This window comes from Mobula hypostoma, chromosome 18, assembly GCF_963921235.1.
Source record: "Mobula hypostoma chromosome 18, sMobHyp1.1, whole genome shotgun sequence".
Lineage (NCBI taxonomy): Eukaryota > Metazoa > Chordata > Chondrichthyes > Myliobatiformes > Myliobatidae > Mobula > Mobula hypostoma.
The window spans coordinates 54,600,247-54,623,951 of record NC_086114.1 but is presented as its reverse complement, the minus strand read 5'-3'; the positions used below and the strand labels follow the sequence as shown (position 1 = coordinate 54,623,951).

At 43.5% G+C, this 23,705-nt stretch overlaps 1 protein-coding gene across 1 annotated transcript in view; it reads left to right on the top strand.

Annotated features, from left to right (window-relative positions):
• The first annotated feature begins 358 nt into the window (after positions 1–358).
• Positions 359–23,705, top strand: part of man2c1 (mannosidase, alpha, class 2C, member 1) — a 123,471-nt gene continuing 100,124 nt past the window's right edge. The window contains exons 1-5 of the mRNA XM_063070910.1: positions 359–721; positions 3,906–4,031; positions 5,036–5,159; positions 17,014–17,084; positions 17,831–18,008. Of these exons, the coding sequence (XP_062926980.1) occupies positions 624–721; positions 3,906–4,031; positions 5,036–5,159; positions 17,014–17,084; positions 17,831–18,008 (597 nt within the window). The 5' untranslated portion in view covers positions 359–623. The remainder of the gene's footprint in view (positions 722–3,905; positions 4,032–5,035; positions 5,160–17,013; positions 17,085–17,830; positions 18,009–23,705) is intronic.

The following is a 23,705-nucleotide window of genomic DNA, read 5'->3' as shown; positions in this document are numbered from 1 at the left end:
CTGTGTCCACTCAGACGATAGCCGTGGGGCCTGCCCCTGCCTTCTTTAATTTGCTTTTACTAATCAATCCCAAACTCCGATAGGCCGAAACATCGAATATTTATTCAATTTCATAGATGCTGCCTGACCCGTTGAGTTCTTCCAGTATTTTGTATGTGTTACTGTGCATTTCCAGCACCCGCAGAATCGCTTGTGTTTGTGGTATCAAAGATTTGGTTTCAGAACGGCGCAGTTTTGGGTGGAATCAGGCGGAAAAGCGGGCAGCCGCTGAAGAGAGGGCGAAGAGATGGGATTTGGAGGTGTACTCGGTTCTCCCTGTTGTGGGGCTGTAGCAGATTTCGCTGGTTCTGATACACGTAAGTGATCAAAGTCCAGCAGCCAACTGTGAAACTTCCTATTCGGGTTCTGCGAACAGAAAGAAAATATTTTACAAAAGAAAACTCACAAAAGAACAATTTGCAATGCTATGAAGTTATTGCAGCCGTTGGTTATGCGCTCGCCGAATATTTGCTGGCATATTCCCTTAAATCACGGTGGATAGGTGAAGCAGTTGAGCGGTGGGACTGTACGGCCGGAACGGGAGTTGTGGGGCTGCTCCGGGGGACGGCAGAGCGCGGTGCGCCATGGCCGGTTTGGTGCTGAAGAGCCGGCGAGCGACGCTGGAGCGGGTGGAGAAGTTCTTGTCCCCGATTTACTTCAAGGATGTCAACCTGCGGGGCCGGTGAGTGGGAGGGGAGGAGAGGGGAGGGGAGGAGAGGGGAGGGGAGGAGAGGGGAGGGGAGGGGAGTGGGGAGACAGTGAGAGAGGCGTTTTGGGGGCTAGGTATTAGTGGAGGTGGGTCTGGACAGGTGAAAGAGGGTAGGGGTAGGGGAATGGGACTGAGGGTGAGTCTGAGGCAGTGAGGGGAGCCAGAGCTCAGCATCGACTGTAAACCTCTCCTTTAAACTCACTCCGGACCCCTGACCACCACCACCCCCTCTGATTGGACCTGTTTTTCTTATCTTCCCAGCTCCCAAGCACGTTCTAACCCCTTGCCCAGTTCTCCCCACCCCTCCAACCTCCTCATTGTGAAGCTGTGAAGTACATAAGTTAAAGAGAATGCCCAATAGACCAGTCTATTTGAATAGGATAGAAAAACATTTTCCCCTCTGTCTTCATTTCATTTGTCCATTAACTGGATGACTTCATTAACAGCTTATTCCCAGGTAACCTTGTCCTTACCCTGTCATTAATATTCACTTTGTCCACTTTGATAATTCGTTTTTTTTTCCTTCTCCCTGCCCCCTTCTTCCTCGATTTCCTCTTTCTAGCCTCCTGCCCCTTCTCCTCACCTGCCTGTCACCTCCCTCTTCCCTTTCTCCCATGGTCCACTCTCCTCTCCCCTCTCTTTGCTTTGTTTCATTTGTTTAATTTCCCCTTCCCAGTTCTGAAGGGTCGTTGCTCTGAATTGTTAATTTGGGGGAGATAGAAAAGTGAATTCAGAATTGGACTGATATCGAATCAAGAAAAAACCCCAAAGAATGAATGACAGAAATGTTAGAACCCCAAAGCCCCCTCCCCCTCCCATGCACACACACAGCAACAAAAGCATCAACCCTCCCCCTCCCCACTTGCTCCAGCAAAAACATCAAAGCCCCATCACCCACCATGCATGCGGTAGCAAAGCCCCCAGAGACCGTGATCTAGAGTCCATCAAAAAGTACTGTTCACCCCAACACTGACATCTCAAACAGGCTCTCTCTCACTAACGCGGGAGGGAGAGGTTTCACTCCTGCAACAGACGAGAGAGACAGAGAGCAACAGCTCGATGTTTTGATGTTACAATCTGCTGCGTCACTTATTTGAGTTGCTCTGACTCGAGGGCCTTCTCTTGACATCAGTGTACACTGCTGTCTCGATGTTACGCTCCCTCGTGACACTTCAGTCGGCAACAGGGGCAAGGAATCGGTTTGTCCACAGGGCCGCACCCCGAAGGCGCAAGTCTTCCAGACCATACCTGGACGTCCTGAAACGTAGGCTGCTAGGCGAGTTCTGAGAATGAGAACCCACTGCTGTGAAGATCCATGGTTTGAGTGCAGCTGTCAATCACAGACATTGACAGGACCTCAGCCACCTTGAAAAGGGAAAAAGAGACATTAAAAGAGAAGAAATTGAATTGATTACCCCAGGTCCACAAAAACCTTAGGTGCCATCTTTAGCTTCTCCCCACTTGGATGTGAATGTACGTGGCATGCCTGGCAACTTTGTTGGTGATACTACATTAGAAGGTCTTATTGGTAAATAAACTCTTCTTAGCTTCAAGTTGGGTATAGGTATAGATTATAACCAACATTTCAATGACAAACTCTGCCACCTTCTTCAGGGATGATGCCTGGGCATGTCCAGTCTGGTGGTATTTATACCCCTGTATTCCCTCCCTCCAGATTGGTTAATTCTCATCCAATCAGGTTTCTGCTTCCCCACCTTGTTTACAATTGTTTATTTCTTAGAGTGAGACCTTCATCTTTGTTAAAATTCTTTTCCTCTAGTTTTATTTCAATGGCTTCCTTTACCAAGTAGCCCCAAAAGCCATGGGCATGGCACAGTAGTTTTGTGCCATTGAAGTCAATCCTATGGCCATTGTGAATGCAATGTTCTGCTACCACCGATTTCTCTGTGTAACTGAAATGGATACACCTCCTGTGCTCCTTGATGCGTGTTTCCACTGTGCATCCCATCTAGCCGATATACACTGCTCCACTGGGAAAGCATTCGATCCTTTTTCAAGCACTAGGTCATTTTTGGTCTTATAGTTTACAATGAATTACAAAGGGATCTTGATCAGTTAGAGAAATGGGATAAGGAATGGCAAATGGATTTCAGCTTGGGGGAAACGTAAAGTGATGAATTTTGAACAATAAAACCAGGGTAGGATATTTACAATTGCAGTATTTGGTAGGTACGTTTAGGGGTAGAGCTTGGAGGGCTGTGTGCCAAATGCAGGAACCAGGAGTAGCAGGTAAGGTGTTGTGGTCAGCATGGACCAGTTTGGCAGAAGGCTCTGTTTCCGTGCTGTGTTACTTTATGACTCTGACTATTTCTTTTTCTACAGATACTGCCTGAACTATGCACAGCATTTTCTGTTATTTTTTTCATATTTCCAACATCTGTATTGGTTTGATTCCCTTTTGCTTAGCAATTGTCTTTACGCACTTTACAAGATTTTTTTTTTAGATTATGAGGTCACGCAGTCCTCCTTTATTGTCATTTAGTACTGCATGCATTAAGAAATGATACAATATTCCTCCGGTGTGATATCACAGAAACACAGGACAGACCAAGTCTGAAAAACTGACAAAAACCACATAATTATAATATATAGTTACATACCATAACTTGATGAAGAACAGGCCATGGGCACGGTAAAAAAAAAGTTCAAAGTCTCTCGAAAGTCCCACATCTCACGCAGACGAGAGAAGGAAGAAAACTCTCCCCGCCATACCCGACCACAGTCGACTCTGACTTGTCCGAAAACTTCAAGCCTCCGATCAGCCCTCCAACACCGAGCACCATCTCTGCCGAGCGCTTTGACCCTAGCCCCGGCCGCCAACTGCAGGCAAAGCCGGGGATTTTGGGGCCTTCCCTCCGGAGAGTCTGGATCGCACAGTAGCAGTGGCAGCGAACCGGGCATTTCAGAAGTTAATCCAGATGTTCCTCTGTGCTTCTCATGGCTGTCTCCATCAAATCAGAATTGTGCACAGTACCCTATTTAACAAATACAATATCATTTCACCGGAGAGCTGCATGCACTGCGTCGCACCACCATCTTCTCCCGCCTTAGAGGAAGTTTAGAATAAATACAAAGCAGTGTGCATGTAATAGTACAACAACAGCTAAAGATGTATCTATCGACTTGTCTCTTACAGGCTGTTTGGTGCTCGCTGTCCAATTGAATCGCTGTCCTATTTTATGACACAGTCACGTATCCCATATGAGAAGGCAGTGAAGGAAAATTTTAAGGCTGCTAAAGTTGGAGATTCTTTTGGACCAACGTAAGTATGTGTAAGGCAACAGGGAGAAGATATGTTATAAATGTTCAATTATGGTCATCCAGAGGCAGCAAATAGGTTCCATATTTTCATGCATCCTTAAGTTGAATTTGTCCATAAGTTGGAAAATAAACAAAAACTCCCCATTTATTCATATCACCCCAGTATTGTAAAGAATAGCATCAAAAACACTTTAAAAAATAAGAAGGAACAATTACTAAAAGTGCAGAGAGAGAGAAATAGAGGAACCTAGTTCTGTTATTCATTGGAACAATACATGTATATATGTAAGATTCTTGAATTTTATAATATCAAGTGAGCTCACTTGCATGCACGTGTATCTATAAATTAGGTGTTCATAACCCAGAGATGGTCTGTATTTAGTAAACATCTGATAAAATTTACAAACATTAAGATCCTTTGCGTTACTGGAAGTTCTTCTGTCAGTTGAAACTTCGTTAGAATATCAGATTATTTTTTACTTTTACTTTTTTAATTGCTATAAGAAGAAGAAGAAAGCCCTTAACTCCGAGTGGAGTCATTGGGATGTCGTTATGACGTCGTTTTCTTAGCAGGCTTTCTTATTTTTACGAGGCCAAGTTGCTAGCTTGACACTCAACCCAGCACGGATGAAAAGTGTGCAAGGGAGCCGGCTGGATTCGAACTCAGGAGCCTTCGCTCTGAAGTCCGGCACTGATGTCAGTACGCCACCAGCTGGCTAATTGCAAAACTTCATTTATTTTTATTTTTTATTACTTTTCATAATGGGAAACTTGGATCGTGAGTTGAGCTTGGTTGGGAATCTGTCCAATAAAAGGAAATGTATATCTCTGTCATGTTTAATGAAGTACATTGTGCCAAAATGTTTTGCAAGTATAGTTTGAAAGAAAATTCAGTCAGACAAATAAAAATATATTTTGACAGTATTTTGTATAAAGGGTTAAGCTCCAAATTTAAGCCTATTCTAATTCATACAATTGTTAACTAAACTTTTGTTTAAATTACAGATGGTGGACTTCCTGGTTCAGGGTAACATTCACCGTTCCACAGGAATGGAAAGGCAAAGAGGTGCACTTTGTGTGGGAGAGTGAAGGGGAAGCAATGGTTTGGAGGAACAACTCCCCAGTGCAGGTACAAATTTCTGGTACAGATTTCTTAGCACGACTGTTTATGTTGCAAAAATCCTTTATTAGAAACCTTAAAAATCATTAAATATTTTTGTCCAGAAGGGAATTGGGAATCTTCTATTACAGGATGGTGGAGGATGAACGTGGTGTTGCAGTGAAAAAAAAGATTTGCGTATTTCTCAGAAGTGTAGGGTAATTACAATAGCACAGAGTGGGGCCTTTCAGCCATCATGTCTGTGCCAGCTCTCTGAGAACAATTTTCTGGTTCCATCTATTGGTTTGCACAAATGAAGATTACTGAAGATTGATCATTTCGGCATCAGGAGCTTTTCTGTTGCAGGAGTTCTTCAGCAGTATCATAGGACCCACCATCTTTAGTTGCTTAATCAGCTGTCCATCTAGAAGCAGGAATGTTTACTGCTGATTGTGCAACGTTCAGCTCCTCAGCTAATGGAAAGCCCGTGCCTTCAAGAATCAAGACCTAGACAACTTTAAGGCATCAGCTGATAAATAGTAAGAAACGATTGTACCAGAAAAGTATGAGGCAATGCCTGTCTCTAACAAGAGAGAATCTATCCACCTACTCTTGGTACTCAATAACCTTACCATTGCTGAGTCCTGTAATACTGACATGTTTGGGGGGTGGGTGTTTGCTCCCACAAGGTAGCAGGGTGCAGCCAAGGATTTGGGGTCACCAGATCATGAACTCGACTATCCCAACCACATAAACACTGTGATCATAAAAGCAGGTTAGAGTGACTCCCCTGCCAATGCCCCAGAACTTTTCTATTCCAATTCAGGAGTGTGATGGAGCAATTCAACTCTACCCAGGAAATCCAGTCCGTCCTGCTCTCTATTCACCTTTATTTTATTCCCCCACAGTCACACTATGGCTTTATTGTGTATCATCTACAAAATGTGCTGCTATTTCTTGTCTATGCTACTCTGGTGGCATTTTCCAAATTTGCAACATTGGACTACTAAAACAGGGAAGCATAGTAGGTGGGTGGGCCTTCCAACCTTCTGTGTGTGCTTTGTCGTTCGATAAGATTATGACTGATCATTTCCTGACCTCGCTGTTACGAAAGACCTACATTAGTTACCCGTTTTTGCTAACAGAAGGTGTTTTCACTGTTACGCGCCCGGACAGCCAAGCTCCTCCCCCGGAACTGCATTCTAGCCGGCATTGCTTAAACCAGTGCTTTATCTCGATTTATTTTGTGCATCCGTTAGCAAGATGAGTTCTGAGGTATCAGAAAAGCCTAAAAGAGCTCATAAGGGTGTTACACTTAGCATAAAACTAGACATAATTAAGTGTTTCAATCGTGATGAATGAACTAAGGACATTGTCCACGTATTGAACTTGCCTGCATCCATCATTCGCACTATTTATACGCAGAGAGAGAATTTTGAGAGCTGCCGATGTTACTGTTGGTTCTGCTCATAGCAAAGTGGTCTCTCTTAGGCAGCATCCAATAATGGATAAAATGGAAAGTCTATTGCTTGAGTGGATTGATGGGTGTACAAAACGTGGTGTTCCTTTAAGTTTTCTTATACTTGAGAAATCAGTCAGTCTTTTTAATAAGCTGAAACAGAAAGCACTGGATGATGGTGATGAAAGTGGAATTTAAAGGTAGTCATGGGTGGTTTGATTGGTTTCTGAGGCAAGGGCAGCTTCATAGTTTAAGCAGTGGTCCCCAACCTCCGGGCCGCGGACCAATACTTGCCGCGAAGAATGCGGTAGTCGGAACGCACCCAGCACATCTTTAAGAAAAAAACCGAAATAAACAAGCTAATTAATTAGGTGCCACCCAGCACGTAAATGTTGGCCCAGATCAGAGGTGATTGCCGATTGCGTCAGGTGGTTACAGGTTTCCCCGCCATCTGAAGGTAGAGTGTTCCTTTGAAACGGTTCGTAAGCCGGAAGGTCGTAAAGCGAAGAAGCAATTACCATTTATTTATATGGGAAAAATTTGTGAGCGTTCGCAGACCCAAAAATAACCTACCAAATCATGCCAAATAACACATAAAACTTAAAATAACAGTAACATATAGTAATAGCAGGAATGATATGATAAATACACAGCCTATATAAAGTAGAAATACTTATCTACAATCATTGCCTGCACTGTTCTCCGTAGCGAAAATCTCATGCAAGCGCTGTTGGCAAAAACACGGCGCAAGCGCTCTCCAGTAACCTTTAAGCTACGAAGCTGCCAAATCATACCAAATAACACATTAAAATACACAGCCAATATAAAGTAGAAATAATGTATGTACAGTGTAGTATCACTTGCGGGAATCAGGAAGACAGCGCCAAGCACACTGATGATGGTGTGTTAGGCTGAGTCGTCGGAGGTTGGGGTGGTGCAGTGGCCCCCCACCTCCGGGCAGCGAACCGATACTGATCCACGAAGAATGCAGGGGTACAGCGGTAGCTGGAACGCACCCAGCACATCCTTAAGAAAAAAGCAGAAACAAACAAGCTAATTAGGTGCCACCCGGCACATAAATGTCAGCCCAGATCAGAGGCAACGCAATCGGCAATTGCCTCTAATCTGGGCTGACATTTACATGCTGGGCGGCACCTAATTAATTAGCTTGTTTATTTCGGCTTTTTTCTTAAAGATGTGCTGGGTGCGTCCCGGCTACCGTTGCATTCTCTGCGAATCAGTATCTGTCCATGGCCCGGGGGTTGGGGTGGTGGGACACTGGGGTGTTGTCTGTTTCCATCAGGGCAGGCAGGTCATCTTCTTCTATGTCTGCCTGCCTTGATGTCGAAGATCGAGGTTTGTCGTCTGTTGAAGGCTTGCTTGACTGCTAGCCTCATGCATTTTTCTATCATACAGTTCTTTGTAAGCACTCAAACCATCCTGCAAATATGCCCTAAACCGACATACCCTTTCAAAATTAAAGTCGTACTTTTCTGCAATCATTGCAGCGAAAATCTCACGCAGTTGCATCACGTTCAGTTCCTGAATGATTCACTTTTGGTCCGTTCGCTACTGCATTTGGTTTTGATTGTTATCCTTTCCTCTTCCAATTGCATCAGCTCTTCATCTATCAGTTCTTGGTCATGAGATGCCAAAACCTCTTCAACATCATCTTCATCAGCTTCCACAAGCCAAACTCACTTTGTCCTTACTTCGTTCACTACGATCGGAACGCTTAATTATGTCTAGTTTTACGCTAAGTGTAACACCCTCACGAGCTCTTTTAAGCTTTTCCGATACCTTAGAACTCATCTTGCTAACAGCTGCTCACAGGCCTGTGTTTAAGCAATGCTGGCGAGAATGCCGTTCCGAATCCGGGGGAGAGCGGCTGCTTTATTTTCTCACACTGCTTTTTCCGCGTGCTGGCTTTTTTCGTAACAGTGAAAGCACCTTATGTTAGCGAAAACAGGGAACTAATATAGGTCTTTCGTAACTGAGGTTTCGTAAAGCGAACGTTTGAAAAGCGGGGGGGCACCTGTATTCGTATAAGCAATTGTTTAACTGCAATTTATTGAAGTCTTTCCGATTCCGGTAAGTGAAACTACACTGTACATACAATATTTCTACTTTATATAGGCTGTGTATTTTGATGTCTTTTTTTGGTATGATTTGGCAGCTTCATAGCTTAAAGGTTACTAGAAAAAGTGTTTCTGCTGAGAGCGCTTGTGCCGTGTTTCTGCCAAGAGCGTTTCCTCGAGATTTTCGCTGCGCTAGACAGTGCTGCAGAAAAGTATTTCTGCTTTATATAGGCTGTGTATTTATCATATCATTCCTGCTTTTACTATATGTTACTGTTATTTTAGGTTCTACGTGGTACTTGGCTTGATTTTGTAGGTTATTTTTTGGGTCTGGAAATGCTCAAAAATTTTTCCCATATTGATAAATGGTAATTGCTTATTCAGTTTACGACATTCCGGCTTACGAACCATTTCATGGGAACGCTTGACCTTCGGATAGCCGGGGAAACGTGTAATATAGAAAAAGAAAATGCTTGAATGGTCATGAGGTCAAGCAGCACCTGGGGGGAGAAATGGTCCTGATTAAAAATTCTTCAGTCTGAAATGTTAATTCTTCTATAGATGCTACCTAACCCTCTGAATGCTTAAGTGTTTTCTGCTTTTATTTCGGATTTGAACTCACTTTCGTGAACTTCAGTTCTGAATGTAATGTGCTTACTTTTGTTTGCAAGATTTTTTTCTGCACATGGGGCATTTGCTGGTCTTTCTTAATGGATTCTATTGGGTTTCTTGTGGCTGCCTTATAGGAGATGAATTTCTAGGTTGTGTATAGTATACATACATTGATAATGTACTTTGAAGATTTCCAGCATCTATAGTTTTATAGACGTATGTACTAAAACAAATATGTACTGTATATATTATTTTTTCTAATTTAAGTAGAGTAACTGTACTTTGGCACTTCTGGATTTCCAATTAATTGACAAGCATGAACTTACGATTTAGCTGGATTGTAAAATTCGACATACTTAGATGAGCTCAACAGGGCGATGTTCAAAACTTTGTTCATAAAACTTTTATATCAACTTTTACAATCCAGATAAGTCTATTTTAATGCGAGGAGTATTATGAATAAAGCGAATGAGATGAGAGCATGGATCAGCACTTGGAGCTATGATGTTGTGGCCATTACAGAGACTTGGATGATGCAGGGGCAGGAATGGGTACTTCAAGTGCCAGGCTTTAGATGTTTCAGAAAGGACAGGGAAGGAGGCAAAAGAGGTGGGGGTGTGGCACTGTTGATCAGAGATAGTGTCACGGCTGCAGAAAAGGAAGTCATGGAGGGGTTGTCTATGGAGTCTCTGGGGGTGGAAGTTAGGAATAGGAAGGGGTCAATAACTCTACTGGGAGTTCTTTATGGACCACCCAATAGTAACAGGAACATCGAGGAGCAGATAGGGAGACAGATTCTGCAAAGGTGTAATAATAACATGGTGGTTGTGGTGGGAGATTTTAATTTCCCAAATATTAATTGGCATCTCTTTAGAGTGAGGAGTTTAGAAGGGGTGGAGTTCGTTAGGTGTGTTCAGGAAGGTTTCTTGATACAATATATAGATAAACCTACAAGAGGAGAAGCTGTACTTGATCTGGTATTGGGAAATTAGCCTAATAATATGTCAAATCTCTCAGTGGGAGAGCATTTTGGAGATAGTGATCACAATTCTATCTCCTTTACCATAACATTGGAGAGGGATAGGAAGACAAGTTAGGGAAACATTTAACTGGAGTAAGGGGAAATATGAGGCTATCAGGTAGGAACTTGGAAGCATAAACTGGAAACAGATGTTCTCAGGGAAACATACGGAAGAAATGTGGCAAATGTTCAGGGGATATTTGCATGGGGTTCTGAGTAGGTACGTTCCAATAAGACATGGAGGATGGTAGGGTAGAAGATCCGTGGTGTACAAAAACTGTTGTAAATCTAGTCAAGAAGAAAAGAAGAGTTTACGAAAGGTTCAAAAAACTAGGTACCCCCTATCCTCGTTATACGCGTCTTCAGACTATGAGGATTCACAGTTATGTGAGGAACCTATTTCTACCAACGTCTCGTTATATGCGTCCAAAATTCACAGTTATGCGAGGAGCACTGCCTTCCCGCCAATACAAGTCGCGTGCGCACACCTCACAGTCTTACTGTTGGGATGAGGAGCACCGCTTTCCCGCCAATACGAGTCAGGTGCGCACGCCTCACAATCTCTCTCCTGCCACACTCGCATTGGATTTGGCAAGGTGTGGATGCGCGATCTTAAACTTCTGTTGGTTTTACCTACGGTGCAGTGATTTTGCGCTTGAAATATTTAACTATGCCTCCTAAGCGTCCGATGTCATGTCCTGGGCCGTCAGAGAACCGCTTTAATACTTGGAAAAAAGGTTGGAAATTATAAACAGCACGGCATCAGCTGAAGGTAACACAGCTGTGGGACGCTACTGTCAGGAACAGAAACTTGCCTTTAAAGTTATTTTACTGATTGACAATGCGCCAGCCCATCCTAAACATTTGGACAGCATTTATCCTGACATAACAGTGCGTTTCCTGCCGCTTAACACAACATCGCTGATTCAATCACTCGACCAAGGTGTAATCCACGTTCAAGGTGTGCGTATTTTTCTTACGGCGAACTCTCTCCGATGCCGCAAGCAACAGACGATTTTGAAAATCCTGGAAGTTTACCAACGGTGAGGGAATGGTGGAAGTTGGAACACTTGGCACAAATGGCGCTGGACATGGACCAACATTTAGAACGGAGTCAGCATTTCAGTCGTTCCCTGCCGTCAACCCTTCTTCCCTACAAGCAAATTTAAAACAAAATGCTGCCAAGCAAACAACCCTTACCACTTTATTCAAATCACTGTACTCTTCTGCTGCTGGCAGTTCTAAGAGTTCTGTGAGTCTTCCTTCACCCTTTGCTGTGCTTGATATTATCCTGACGACCACAACCATCCACCTCATCCGTGTAAAGCTGCCTGAAGCCACAACAACGACTCATCCTCCGGAGCGAACACACCCGCCACTGTTGGAGAGTACTGTACACCAGAGGATGTTAACTTTCTATCATTTATTACATTGAATATTACCTTAAATTTATTAAATATAATATAAATGTCTTGTACTGCTTTTGTGTTGGATTGGTATAACAATGTGAATAAATTACAGATAAAACATATTTAGGAAGCCCCCTGGAACACATCCCTATTTTCTCCATTTAAATAATTATTCGCATTATGCGTCAACTTCGAGGAATATATCCCTCGCCTATAACGAGGATAGGGTGTAATGATAGAGATCTAGAAGATTTATAAGGCTAGCAGGAAGGAGCTTAAGAATGAAATTGGGAGAGCCAGAAGGGGCCATGAGAAGGCCTTGGCGGACAGGATTAAGGAAAACCCCAAGGCATTCTACGAGTATGTGAAGAGCAAGAGGATAAGATACGAGAGAATTGGATCAATCAAGTGTGACAGTGGAAAAGTGTGTATGGAAATGGAGGAGATGGCAGAGGTACTTATGAATACTTTGCTTCAGTATTCACTATGGAGAAGGATCTTGGCGATTGTAGGGATGACTTGCAGTGGACTGGAAAGCTTGAGCATGTAGATATTAAGAAAGAGAATGTGCAGGAGCTTTTGGAAAGCATCAAGTTGGATAAGTCACCATGACCGGATGAGGTGTATCCCAGGCTACTGTGGGAAGCGAAGGAGGAGATTGCTGCACCTCTGACGATGATCTTTGCATCGTTGGCATCGACAGGAGAGATTCTGGAGGATTGGAGATTTGCGGATGTTGTTCCCTTATTCAACAAAGGGAGTAGGAAATTATAGACTAGTGAGTCTTACTTCGGTGGTTGGTAAGTTGATGGAGAAGATCCTGAGAGTCAGGATTTATGAACATTTGGAGAGGCATAATATGATTAGGAATAATCAGCATGGCTTTGCCAAAGGCAGGTCGTGCCTTACGAGCCTGATTGAATTATTTGAGGATGCGACTAAACACATTAATGAAGGTAGAGCCATAGATATATGGATTTTAGCAAGGCATTTGATAAGGTACCCCATGCAAGGCTTATTGAGAAAGTAAGGAGGCATGGGAACCAATGGGACATTGCTTTGTGGATCCAGAAATGGCTTGCCCACAGAAGGCAAAGAGTGGTTGTAGACATTTCATATTCTGCACGGTGACCAGTGGTGTGCCTTAGGGACCCCTACTCTTTGTGATTTTTATAAGTGAACTGGATGAGGAAGTGGAGGGATAGGTTAGGAAATTTGCTGATGACACAAAGGTTGGAGGTGTTGTGGATAGTGTGGAGGGCTGTCAGAGGTTACAATGGGACATTGATAGGATGCAAATCTATGCTGGGAAGTGGCAGATGGAGTTCAACCCAGATAAATGTGAGGTGGTTCATTTTGGTAGGTCAAATATGATGGCAGAATATAGCATTAAAGGTAAGACCCTTGGCAGTGTGGAGGATCAGAGGGATCTTGGGGTCCGAGTCCATAGGACACTCAAAAGCTGCTACGCAGGTTGACTCTGTGGTTAAGAAGGCATACAGTACATTGGCCTTCATCCATTGTTGGATTGCGTTTAAGAGCCAAGAGGTAATGTTACAGCTATATAGGACCCTGGTTAGACCCCACTTGGAGTACTGTGCTCAATTCTGGTCGCCTCACTACAGGAAGGATGTGGAAACCAGTTACCAGTTCCGGTTACCAGTGGTGTTCCACAGGGGTCCGTGTTGGGGCAGCTTCTTTTTATATTGAACATCAACGATTTGGACTATGGAATAGATGGCTTTGTGGCTAAGTTTGCTGACGATACGAAGATAGGTGGAGGGGCCGGTAGTGCTGAGGAAACAGAGAGTCTGCAGAGAGACTTGGATAGATTGGAAGAATGGGCAAAGAAGTGGCAAATGAAATACAATGTTGGAAAGTGTATGGTTATGCACTTTGGCAGAAGAAATAAACGGGAAGACTATTATTTAAATAGGGAGAGAATTCAAAGTTCTGAGATGCAGCGGGACTTGGGAGTCCTCGTACAGGATACCCTTAAGGTTAACCTCCAGGTTGAGTCAGTGGTGAAGAAGGCAAATGCAATGTTGGCATTCATTTCTAGAGGAATAGAGTATAGGAACAGGGATGTGATGTTGAGGCTCTATAAGGCGCTGGTGACACCTCACTTGGAGTACTGTGGGCAGTTGTGGTCTCTTTATTTAAGAAAGGATATGCTGACATTGGAGAGGGTACAGAAAAGATTCACTAGAATGATTCCGGGAATGAGAGGGTTAACATATGAGGAACGTTTGTCCGCTCTTGGACTGTATTTCTTGGAGTTTAGAAGAATGAGGGGAGACCTCGTAGAAACATTTCAAATGTTGAAAGGCATGGACAGAGTGGATGTGGCAAAGTTGTTTCCCATGATGGGGGAGTCTAGTACGAGAGGGCATGACTTAAGGTTTGAAGGGCGCCCATTCAGAACAGAAATGCGAAGAAATTTTTTAGTCAGAGGGTGGTGAATCTATGGAATTTGTTGCCATGGGCAGCAGTGGAGGCCAAGTCATTGTGTGTATTTAAGGCAGAGATTGATAGGTATCTGCATAGCCAGGGCATCAAAGGTTATGGTGAGAAGGCGGGGGAGTGGGACTAAATGGGAGAATGGATCAACTCATAATAAAATGGCGGAGCAGACTCGATGGGCCGAATGGCCGACTTCTCCTTTGTCTTATGGTCTTATGGAAACCATAGGAAGGTTGCAGAGGAGATTTACAAGGATGTTGCCTGAATTGGGGAGCATGCCTTATGAGAATAGGTTGAGTGAACTTGGCCTTTTTTGCTTGGAGCGATGGAGGATGAGAGGTGACCTGATAGAGGTGTACAAGATAGTGAGAGGCATTGATCGTGTGGATAGTCAGAGGCTTTTTCCCAGGGCTGAAATGTCTAGCACGAGAGGGCACAGTTTTAAGGTGCTTGGAAGTAGGTACAGAGGAGATGTCAGGGGTAAGTTTTTTACGCAGAGAGTGGTGAGTGCGTGGAATGGGCCGCCGGCGGCAGTGGTGGAGGCGGAAATGATAGGGTCTTTTAAGAGACTCCTGGATGGATACGTGGAGCTTAGAAAAATGGAGGGCTATGGGTAAGCTTTGGTAGTTCTAAGGTAGGGACATGTTCAGCACAGTCTTGTGGGCAGAAGGCCTGTATTGTGTTGTAGGTTTTCTATGTTTCTATCATATCATTAAGCTTGTAAATCTGGGTTGATGTTTGATAAATTGGTCAAGTTTGGGTCTGTTAACTCATCATGGACTGAAATGAACTGGAAATTAATGTATAGAGTCGAAAGATCCTATTCAGTTACGTTATTTTAGAGCAGATAAGATGCGTTGCAATAGTTTTGATTGATTACTGACCTGGTGAAAAGTTAATGCAAGGCATTTGCTTTTTTCTGGAAGTGATTTTTCTCTTTTTTTTGACCAAATGAAGCAACCAAACTTGTGCTTTGTTGCATGTTGTAATACGGTGGCATGCAAAAGTTTGGGCACCCCGGTTAAAATTTCTGTTACTGTGAATAGCTAAGCGAGTAAAAGATGACCTGATTTCCAAAAGGCATAAAGTTAAAAATGACACATTTCTTTAATATTTTAAGCAAGATTACTTTTTATTTCCATCTTTTACAGTTTCAAAATAACAAAAAAGGAAAAGGGCCCGAAGCAAAAGTTTAGGCCCCTACATGGTCAGTACTTAGTAACACCCCCTTTGGCAAGTATCACAGCTTGTAAATGCTTTCTGTAGCCAGCTAACAGCCCTTTAATTCTTGTTTGGGGGATTTTCACCCATTCTTCCTTGCAAAAGGCTTCTAGTTCTCTGAGATCCTTGGGCCGTCTTGCATGCACTGCTCTTTTGAGGTCTATCCAAAGATTTTCGATGATGTTTAGGTTGGGGGACTGTGAGGGCCATGGCAAAACCTTCAGCTTGCGCCTCTTGAGGTAGTCCATTGTGGATTTTGAGGTGTGTTTAGGATCATTATCCTGTTGTAGAAGCCATCCTCTTTTCATCTTCAGCTTTTTTTTTACAGATGGTGTGATGTTTGCTTACAGAATTTGCAGGTATTTAATTGAATTTATTCTTCCCTCTACCAGTGAAATGTTCCCAGTGCCACTGGCTGCAACACAAGTTCAAAGCATGATCGATCTGCCCTGGTGCTTAACAGTTGGAGAGGTGTTCTTTTCATTAAATTCTGCACCCTTTTTTCTCCAAACATACCTTTGCTTGTTGTGGCCAAAAAATTCTATTTTACCTTCGTCAGTCCGCAGGACTTGTTTCCAAAATGCATCAGGCTTGTTTAGATGTTCCTTTGCAAACTTCTGACACTGAATTTTGTGGTGAGGACGCAGGAAAGGTTTTCTTCTGATGACTCTTCCATGAAGGTCGTATTTGTGCAGGTGTCGCTGCATAGTAGAACAGTGCACCACCACTCCAGAGTCTGCTAAATCTTCCTGAAGATCTTTTGCAGTCAAACGGGAGTTTTGATTTGCCTTTCTAGCAATCCTACGAGCAGTTCTCTCGGAAAGTTTTCTTGGTCTTCCAGACCTCAACTTGACCTCCACCGTTCCTGTTAACTGCCATTTCTTAATTACATTACAAACTGAGGAAATGGCTACCTGAAAATGCTTTGCTATCTTCTTATAGCCTTCTCCTGCTTTGTGGGCATCATTTCTTTTAATTTTCAGAGTGCTAGGCAGCTGCTCAGAGGAGCCCATGGCTGCTGATCATTGGGACAAAGCTTGAGGAGTCAGGGTAGTTATAAAGCTTTGAAATTTGCATCACCTGGCCTTTCCTAATGATGACTGTGAACGAGCCGTAGCCCTAACAAGCTAATTAAGGTCTGAGACCTTGGTAAAAGTTATCTGACAGGTCAAATCCCCTGGGGTGCCCACACTTTTGCATGGTGCTCCTTTCCTTTTTTTCACTCTAAAATTGTACAAAACAAAAATAATGCACTAATCTTGCTTAAAATGTTGAAAAGAACGTTTCATCTTTATCTTTATGACTTTTGGAGATCAGTTCATCTTCTACTCACTTAACTATTCACAGTAACAGAAATCTTGACCAGGGGTCCCCAAACCTTTGCATGCCACTGTATATATGTACAACAAATAGGTGGTAAAAGTTAAAGGACTGGTTAACACAGGAATGGCATTAAATACATGGGAAATGATGAGGCATTGGTCACTCATTGATTTGATCTCTAGGGGGAAATAAGACAGTCTATTAGCTGAATCTGTGTCAAACCCTAAATGTTCATTAAAGGGGAGTTGATATTTCTTGTGTTATCTTAACCCTTTTAAATATAATAATTTCTCTTCAGGGCCTTACTAAAGAAGGGGAGAAGATTAGCTACATCCTCTCAGAGAACCTGACAGATGAAGAACTTCATAGGTCAGCAATCTTAACCGTCTGGAGAAACCTTTTGTATACTTTTAAGATTCTCTTGCTATTTGATGTAATAAAAGGTGAAGGGTACTATTGTAAATGATCATTTTGGCATATTTCGTGTAAGTTTCATAGAGCGCCACATTATCTCTAGTTTGTTTTATTAAAATGTCTATAATTACAGGAATCTGCTTTAGCCCAACTGTCTCTACATTTGTTTTAATCCATTTTAATATTGACATCTTTTAATCTAACCAGCTTATGTTATCTTTGATGTGCAAATGCCGTTACTTAACCTGCTGTAATAGCTTCTGTTTGTTCACTTGAAGCGAAATCTTCAGCATTATCTTAATGAAATCAATAGCTAACCTGCAATTCCATAGTAGGAACAATTAGTGTGCTGTGTTTTATTATTTCAGATAAAATTTCATAGAAAATCCTTCCTTAGTCTTGAATCAGTTAGACACAGTGTTCGGTGCTTGTCTCTTTTCCCCTTAATTTGGGACCAGTGTACTGATTATGGTAATTTTGGCTGAGTGCTCTGCGTAAAAGGAAAGTTGCCAGAGTGAGATATAGTGGGAGGATGTATTTTTAGAATCTTAGTCATCTCTTTAATCAGTAATGTAGTTGATATTCTTGCACATACTGATCTTTATGTCTACTTTGTCCAGTTCTGCAATTGTAGTTAGTCAATTTTATTGGAGGAGACAACACAGTTAACTGGAGGTATGTTTCTCTTTTACTCACTGCAGCTGGGAGCTGTATGTAGAGCTGGCATGCAACGGACTGTTTGGAGCAGGCCAGGACTCTATGATTGCACCCCCTGACCCACAGCGCAAGTTTGTTCTCCACAAGGCTGAGCTGGTAGTTTTCAACAGGGACGTTCATGAACTACTCATCGACTTTGAAATCCTCTTGGACATGGCAAAGGTATGGATTGCTTTGAATTCTCATCTCTGTTTAAAAAGGACAGTAGAAGTACTTGATTAAAGTAAATAGTTGTGGCCAGGAGACTTGCCTACTGGACTGTTGAGACTTTGACAGTCTTTAAGTCAAGTCAAGTCACTTTTTATTGTCATTTCGACCATAACTGCCGGTACAGTACACAGTAAAAATGAGACAATGTTTTTCAGGACCATGGTGCTACATGAAACAATACAAAAACTACATTGAACTACGTAAAACAACACAAAAACTACACTAGACTACAGACCTACCCAGGACTGCATAAAATGCACAAAACAGTGCAGGCATTACAATAAATAATAAGCAAGACAATAGGCACAGTAGAGGGCAGTAGGTTGGTGTCAGTCCAGGCTCTGGGTATTGAGGAGTCTGATGGCTCGGGGGAAGAAACTGTTACATAGTCTGGTCGTGAGAGCCCGAATGCTTCGGTGTCTTTTGCCAGATGGCAGGAGGGAGAAGAGATTGTATGAGGGGTGTGTGGGGTCCTTCACAATGCTGTTCGCTTTACAGATGCAGCGTGTGGTGTAAATGTCTGTGATGGTGGGAAGAGAGACCCCGATGATCTTCTCAGCTGACCTCACTATCCACTGCAGGGTCTTGCGATCCGAGACGGTGCAATTTCCGAATCAGGCAGTGATGCAGCTGCTCAAGATGCTCTCAATACAACCTCTGTAGAATGTGGTGAGGATGGGGGGTGGGAGATGGCCTTTTCTCAGCCTTCGCAGAAAGTAGAGACGCTGCTGGGCTTTCTTTGCTATGGAGCTGGTGTTGAGGGACCAGGTGAGATTCTCCGCTAGGTGAACACCGAGAAATTTGGTGCTCTTAACCAGCGGTCCCCAACCACCGGGCCGTGGACCGGTACTGGGCTGCAGAGCATTTGCTACCAGGCCGCGAGGAAACGATATGATTTGGCGATATGAATTAGCTGCATCTTTCCTCATTCCCTGTCACGCCCACTGTTGAGCTTGAACACACGCGAGGTCATTAACAGCATGTCATTCATGTCAGCGCGGGAAGAAGATCAACTCCTCAAGCTTGCAAATGACGGTGGGCTGAAAAGTATGTTTGACACAACATCTCTGCCGGCATTCTGGATCAAAGTCAAGGCTAAATATCCTGAGATAGCCACGAAAGCACTGAAAACGTTGCTTCCATTTCCAACATATCTCTGCAATGAATGCAACGAAAACTAAATTGCAGAATAGACTGGACATAAGGAACCCCCTTCGAGTATCGCTGTCTCCCATCACCCCTCAATAGGACCGTCTTGTTGCAAGAAAACAAGCCCAGGGCTCCCACTGATTCAGCGATATTGGTGTATTGCAATGATTTTATATGTTCATACGGGGAAAATATGTGCCATGTGTTTAATATCCAAACATTACTTACAACGTTATGATGCTATTGACTGATAAGTGACTTATATAACTATATAACAATTACAGCACGGAAATAGGCCATCTGTGCCTTTCTAGTCCGTGCCGAAAGCTACTCTCACCTAGTCCCACCGACCTGCACTCAGCCCATAACCCTCCCTTCCTTTCCTGTCCATATACCTATCCAATTTTTCTTTAAATAATATCAAACCTGCCTCTACCACTTCTACTGGAAGTTCTTTCAACACTTCAAGCTCCCCGTCCTCCCCTGATGATTGACTTATCACTATATTCATGCGAGGAAAATATGCGCTGTGTGTTTAATATTAAATTCGTTAGATAAACCCTTTTAGAAATGAAATTGAGTGTATTAGCCCCTTATTACCAATATTCCGGTCGTGATTAACCCCCCCCCCCGAACAGAATCGCCAAAAAGAATAATATCGGCAGGTACACGCATGCGCACTGGTGCCCGCGCAAGGCTTCATGGTCATTGTAGTCTTTCTCGGGGTAAACACAACGTATTTTTTGACTGCTACTCTTGTCCATTGGCAACCCTGCCCCCCGCCCCCCCCCCCGGGGTCGGCCGGTCCGCAAGAATATTGTTAATATTAAACCGGTCCGTAGCGCAAAAAAGATTGGGGACCCTGCTCTTAACGATCTCTATGGAGGAGTCGTCGATGTTCAGCGGAGAGCGGTCGTCCCGTGTCCTCCTGAAGTCAACAACCATCTCTTTTGTTTTGTTCACATTCAGAGACAGGTTGTTGGCTCTGCACCAGTCCGTTAGCCGCTGCACCTCCTCTCTGTATGCTGACTCATCGTTCTTGCTGAGGAGACCCACCACGGTCGAGTCATCGGCGAACTTCATGATGTGGTTCGAGCTGTGTGTTGCAGCACAGTCATGGGTCAGCAGAGTGAACAGCAGTGGACTGAGCACACAGCCCTGGTGTGATTGTGTTGGAGATGGTGCTTCCAATCTGGACTGACTGAGGTCTCCCAGTCAGGAAGTCTAGGATCCAGTTGCAGAGGGAGGTGTTCAGACCCAGTAGGCTCAGCTTTCCAATCAGTTTCTGAGGAACGATTGTGTTGAATGCTGAACTGAAGTCTATGAACAGCATTCGAACATACGTGTCTTTTTTGTCCATGTCGGTTAGGGCCAGGTGGAGGGTGATGGCAATGGCGTCGTCTGTTGAATGGTTGGGACGATATGCGAACTGCAGGGGGTCCAATGAGGTGGTCTTCTGTTGGTGTCTACATGCCACAGATCAGATCTTCCAGAGATTAAAGAATCAATTTATTGAGATTCGCTTATGGGCTGTGATTAATGAATTGGAGATGGAGAGAAGCAAATAACTGATAAGGATTTGAATCTCTCTGTTGAAAGTCTGATATCACTGTTTTAAATCTATTCACTATGCTGTAAAGTTAAAACTTTTTGTTTTATCATGAAACCCAAATTTGCCTTAGTCCCTGATAGAGATGCCCTTAAATTAATGCAGAATACATGTTCTTGTAAGAACATGAACAATCTAAACTATTGGCCATGGGCTTTATTGGAATGACTTCTTGGTCAGCAATGAATACAGCGTGTCCGTGTTATTTTGCCTGTGACATCCTTGCTGTAAAGTCAGAAAGTTTTGAGTCCAGCTTCCACTCAGGAGACTTGGAACACAAAATCTTTGTGCCATTTCAGAATCAGAATCAGGTTTATTATCACGGGCATGTGATGTGATATTTGTTAACTTAGCAGCAGTTTGATGCAATACGTAATATAGAAGAGAAATAAATGAATAAATAAATAAAAATAATAAATAAGTTGCCGTATATGTATGTTGAATAGATTAAAAAACGCACAAAAATCAGAAATACTGTATATTTAAACAAAAAAGTGAGGTAGTGTCCAAGGGTTCAATGTCTATTTAGGAATCGAATGGCAGAGGGGAAGAAGCTGTTCCTGAATCACTGAGTGTGTGCCTTCAGGCTTCTGTACCTCCTACCTGATGGTAACAGAGAGAAAAGGGTATGCCCTGGGTACTGGAGGTCCTTAATAATGGACGTTGCCTTTCTGAGGCACAAATCCCTGAAGATGTCCTGAGTACTTTCTGGCTAGTACCCAAGGTGGAGTGGACTAGAATTACAAACCTCTGCAGCTTCTTTCGGTCCTGTGCAGTAGCCAACAACCCCCCCTTCCCCCCCACCCCCGTACGAGACAGCCTGTCAGAATGCTCTCCATGGTACATCTATAGAAGTTTTTGAGTGTATTTGTTGACATACCAAATCACTTCAAACTCTTAATGAAGTAGAGCCGCTGTCTTGCTTTCTTTATAACTACATCAATATCTTGGGACCAAGTTAGATCCTCAAAGATCTTGTCACCCAGGAACTTGAAACTGCTCACTCACTCCACTTCTGAGCCCTCTATGAAGATTGGTGTGTGTTCCTTCGTCTTACCCTTCCTGAAGTCCACAATCAGCTCTTTTGTTTTACTGATGTTGAGTGCCAGGTTGTTGCTGTGACACCACTCCACTAGTTGGCATATCTCACTCCTGTACACCCTTTCGTCCCCACCTGAGATTCTACCCACAATAGTTGTATCGTCAGCAATTTTATAGATGATATTTGAGCTGTGCCTAACCACATAGTCATGTGTATACGGAGAGTAGAGTAGTGGGCTAAGCACACACCATTGAGGTGTGCCAGTGTTCATCGTCAGCGAGCAAGATATGTTATCACCAATTCGCACAGATTGTGGTCTTCTGGTTAGGAAGTCGAGGATCCAATTGCAGAGGGAGGTACAGAGGCCCAGGTTCTGCAACTTCTCAATCAGGATTGTTAGAATGATGATATTAAATGCTGAGCTATAGTCAATGAACAGCATCCTGACATAGGTGTTTGTGTTGTCCAGGTGGTCTAAAGCTGTGTGGAGAGCCATTGAGATTGTACCTGTCGTTGACCTATTATGGTGAAAGGCAAATTGCAGTGGGTCCAGGTCCTTGCAGGAGTTCAGTCTAGTCATGACCAACCTCTCAAAGTATTCCATCACTGTCGATGTGAGTGCTACCAGGCGATAGTCAGTAAGGCAGCCCATATTATTATTCTTTGGCACAGGTATAATTGTTGCCTTTTTGAAGCAAGTGGGAACTTCTGCCCGTAGCAGTGAGAGCTTGAAAATGTCCTTGAATACTCCCGCTAGTTGGTTGGCACAGGTTTGCAGAGCCTTACCAGGTACTCATTCCATCTGGACCTCCCACCTTGCGAGGGTTCGCTCTCTTTAAAGATAGCCTAACATCAGCCTCTGAGACAGAGATCACTGGGTCATCAGGTGCAGCAGGGACCTTCACAGCTGCAGTTGTGTTCTCCCTTTCAAAACGTGCATAGAAGGCGTTGAGTTCATCTGGTAGTGAAGCATCACTGCCATTCAAGTTATTGGGTTTCGCTTTGTAGGAAGTAATGTCCTGCAAACCCTGCCAGAGTTGCCGTGTATCCTATGGTGCCTCCAACCTCATTCAAAATTGTCTTTTCGCCCTTGAAATAGCCCTTCGCAAATCATACCTGGTTTTCTGGTACAGGCCTGGGTGGCCAGACTTGAGTGCCACAGATCTAGCCTTCAATAAATGATGTACCTCCTGGTTCATCCACGGCTTTTGGTTTGGGTATGTACAGTAAGTCTCTGTAGGCACACACTCATCCACACAGTTTTTAATGAAGTCAGTAACAACTGAAGCATACTCATCTAGGCTTGAAGATGAATCCCTGAATACAGTCCAGTCCACCTGTTCAAAGCAGTCCTATAGGCGCTCCTGTGCTTCCCTTGTCCAAACCTTCTTGGTCCTCACTGCTGGTGCTGCAGTCTTCAGTCTCTGCCTATACTCAGGTGATCAGACCTCCAGAAGTGAGGGCGTGGAATAGCACTGTAGGCCTTCTTGATGGTGGTGTAGCAATGGCCCAGTGTGTTGTTTCCTCTAGTATTGCAAGTGATTTGTTGATGGTAATTGCTTAGTGATTGTTTCAGATTTGCCTGGTTAAAGTCTTCCAAAACGACGGTGAAGGCTTTAGGGTGCACTGTTTTGTGCATGTTGATCCCATTGTTCAGATCATCTGAAGTCTGATTGAGATTGGGCTGAGATGGAATGCGTACTGCTACCAAAATGACCCTGGAGAATTCTGTGAAGTACTGTAGGAATGTTGCATAGTCAGAGTTTTCAGATAGGACTTTAAACTTTCAAGTGATAGTGAAACACCTCAAAACTATTTGGAAGAGTGGTAAACAACAGGAATTCTGCAG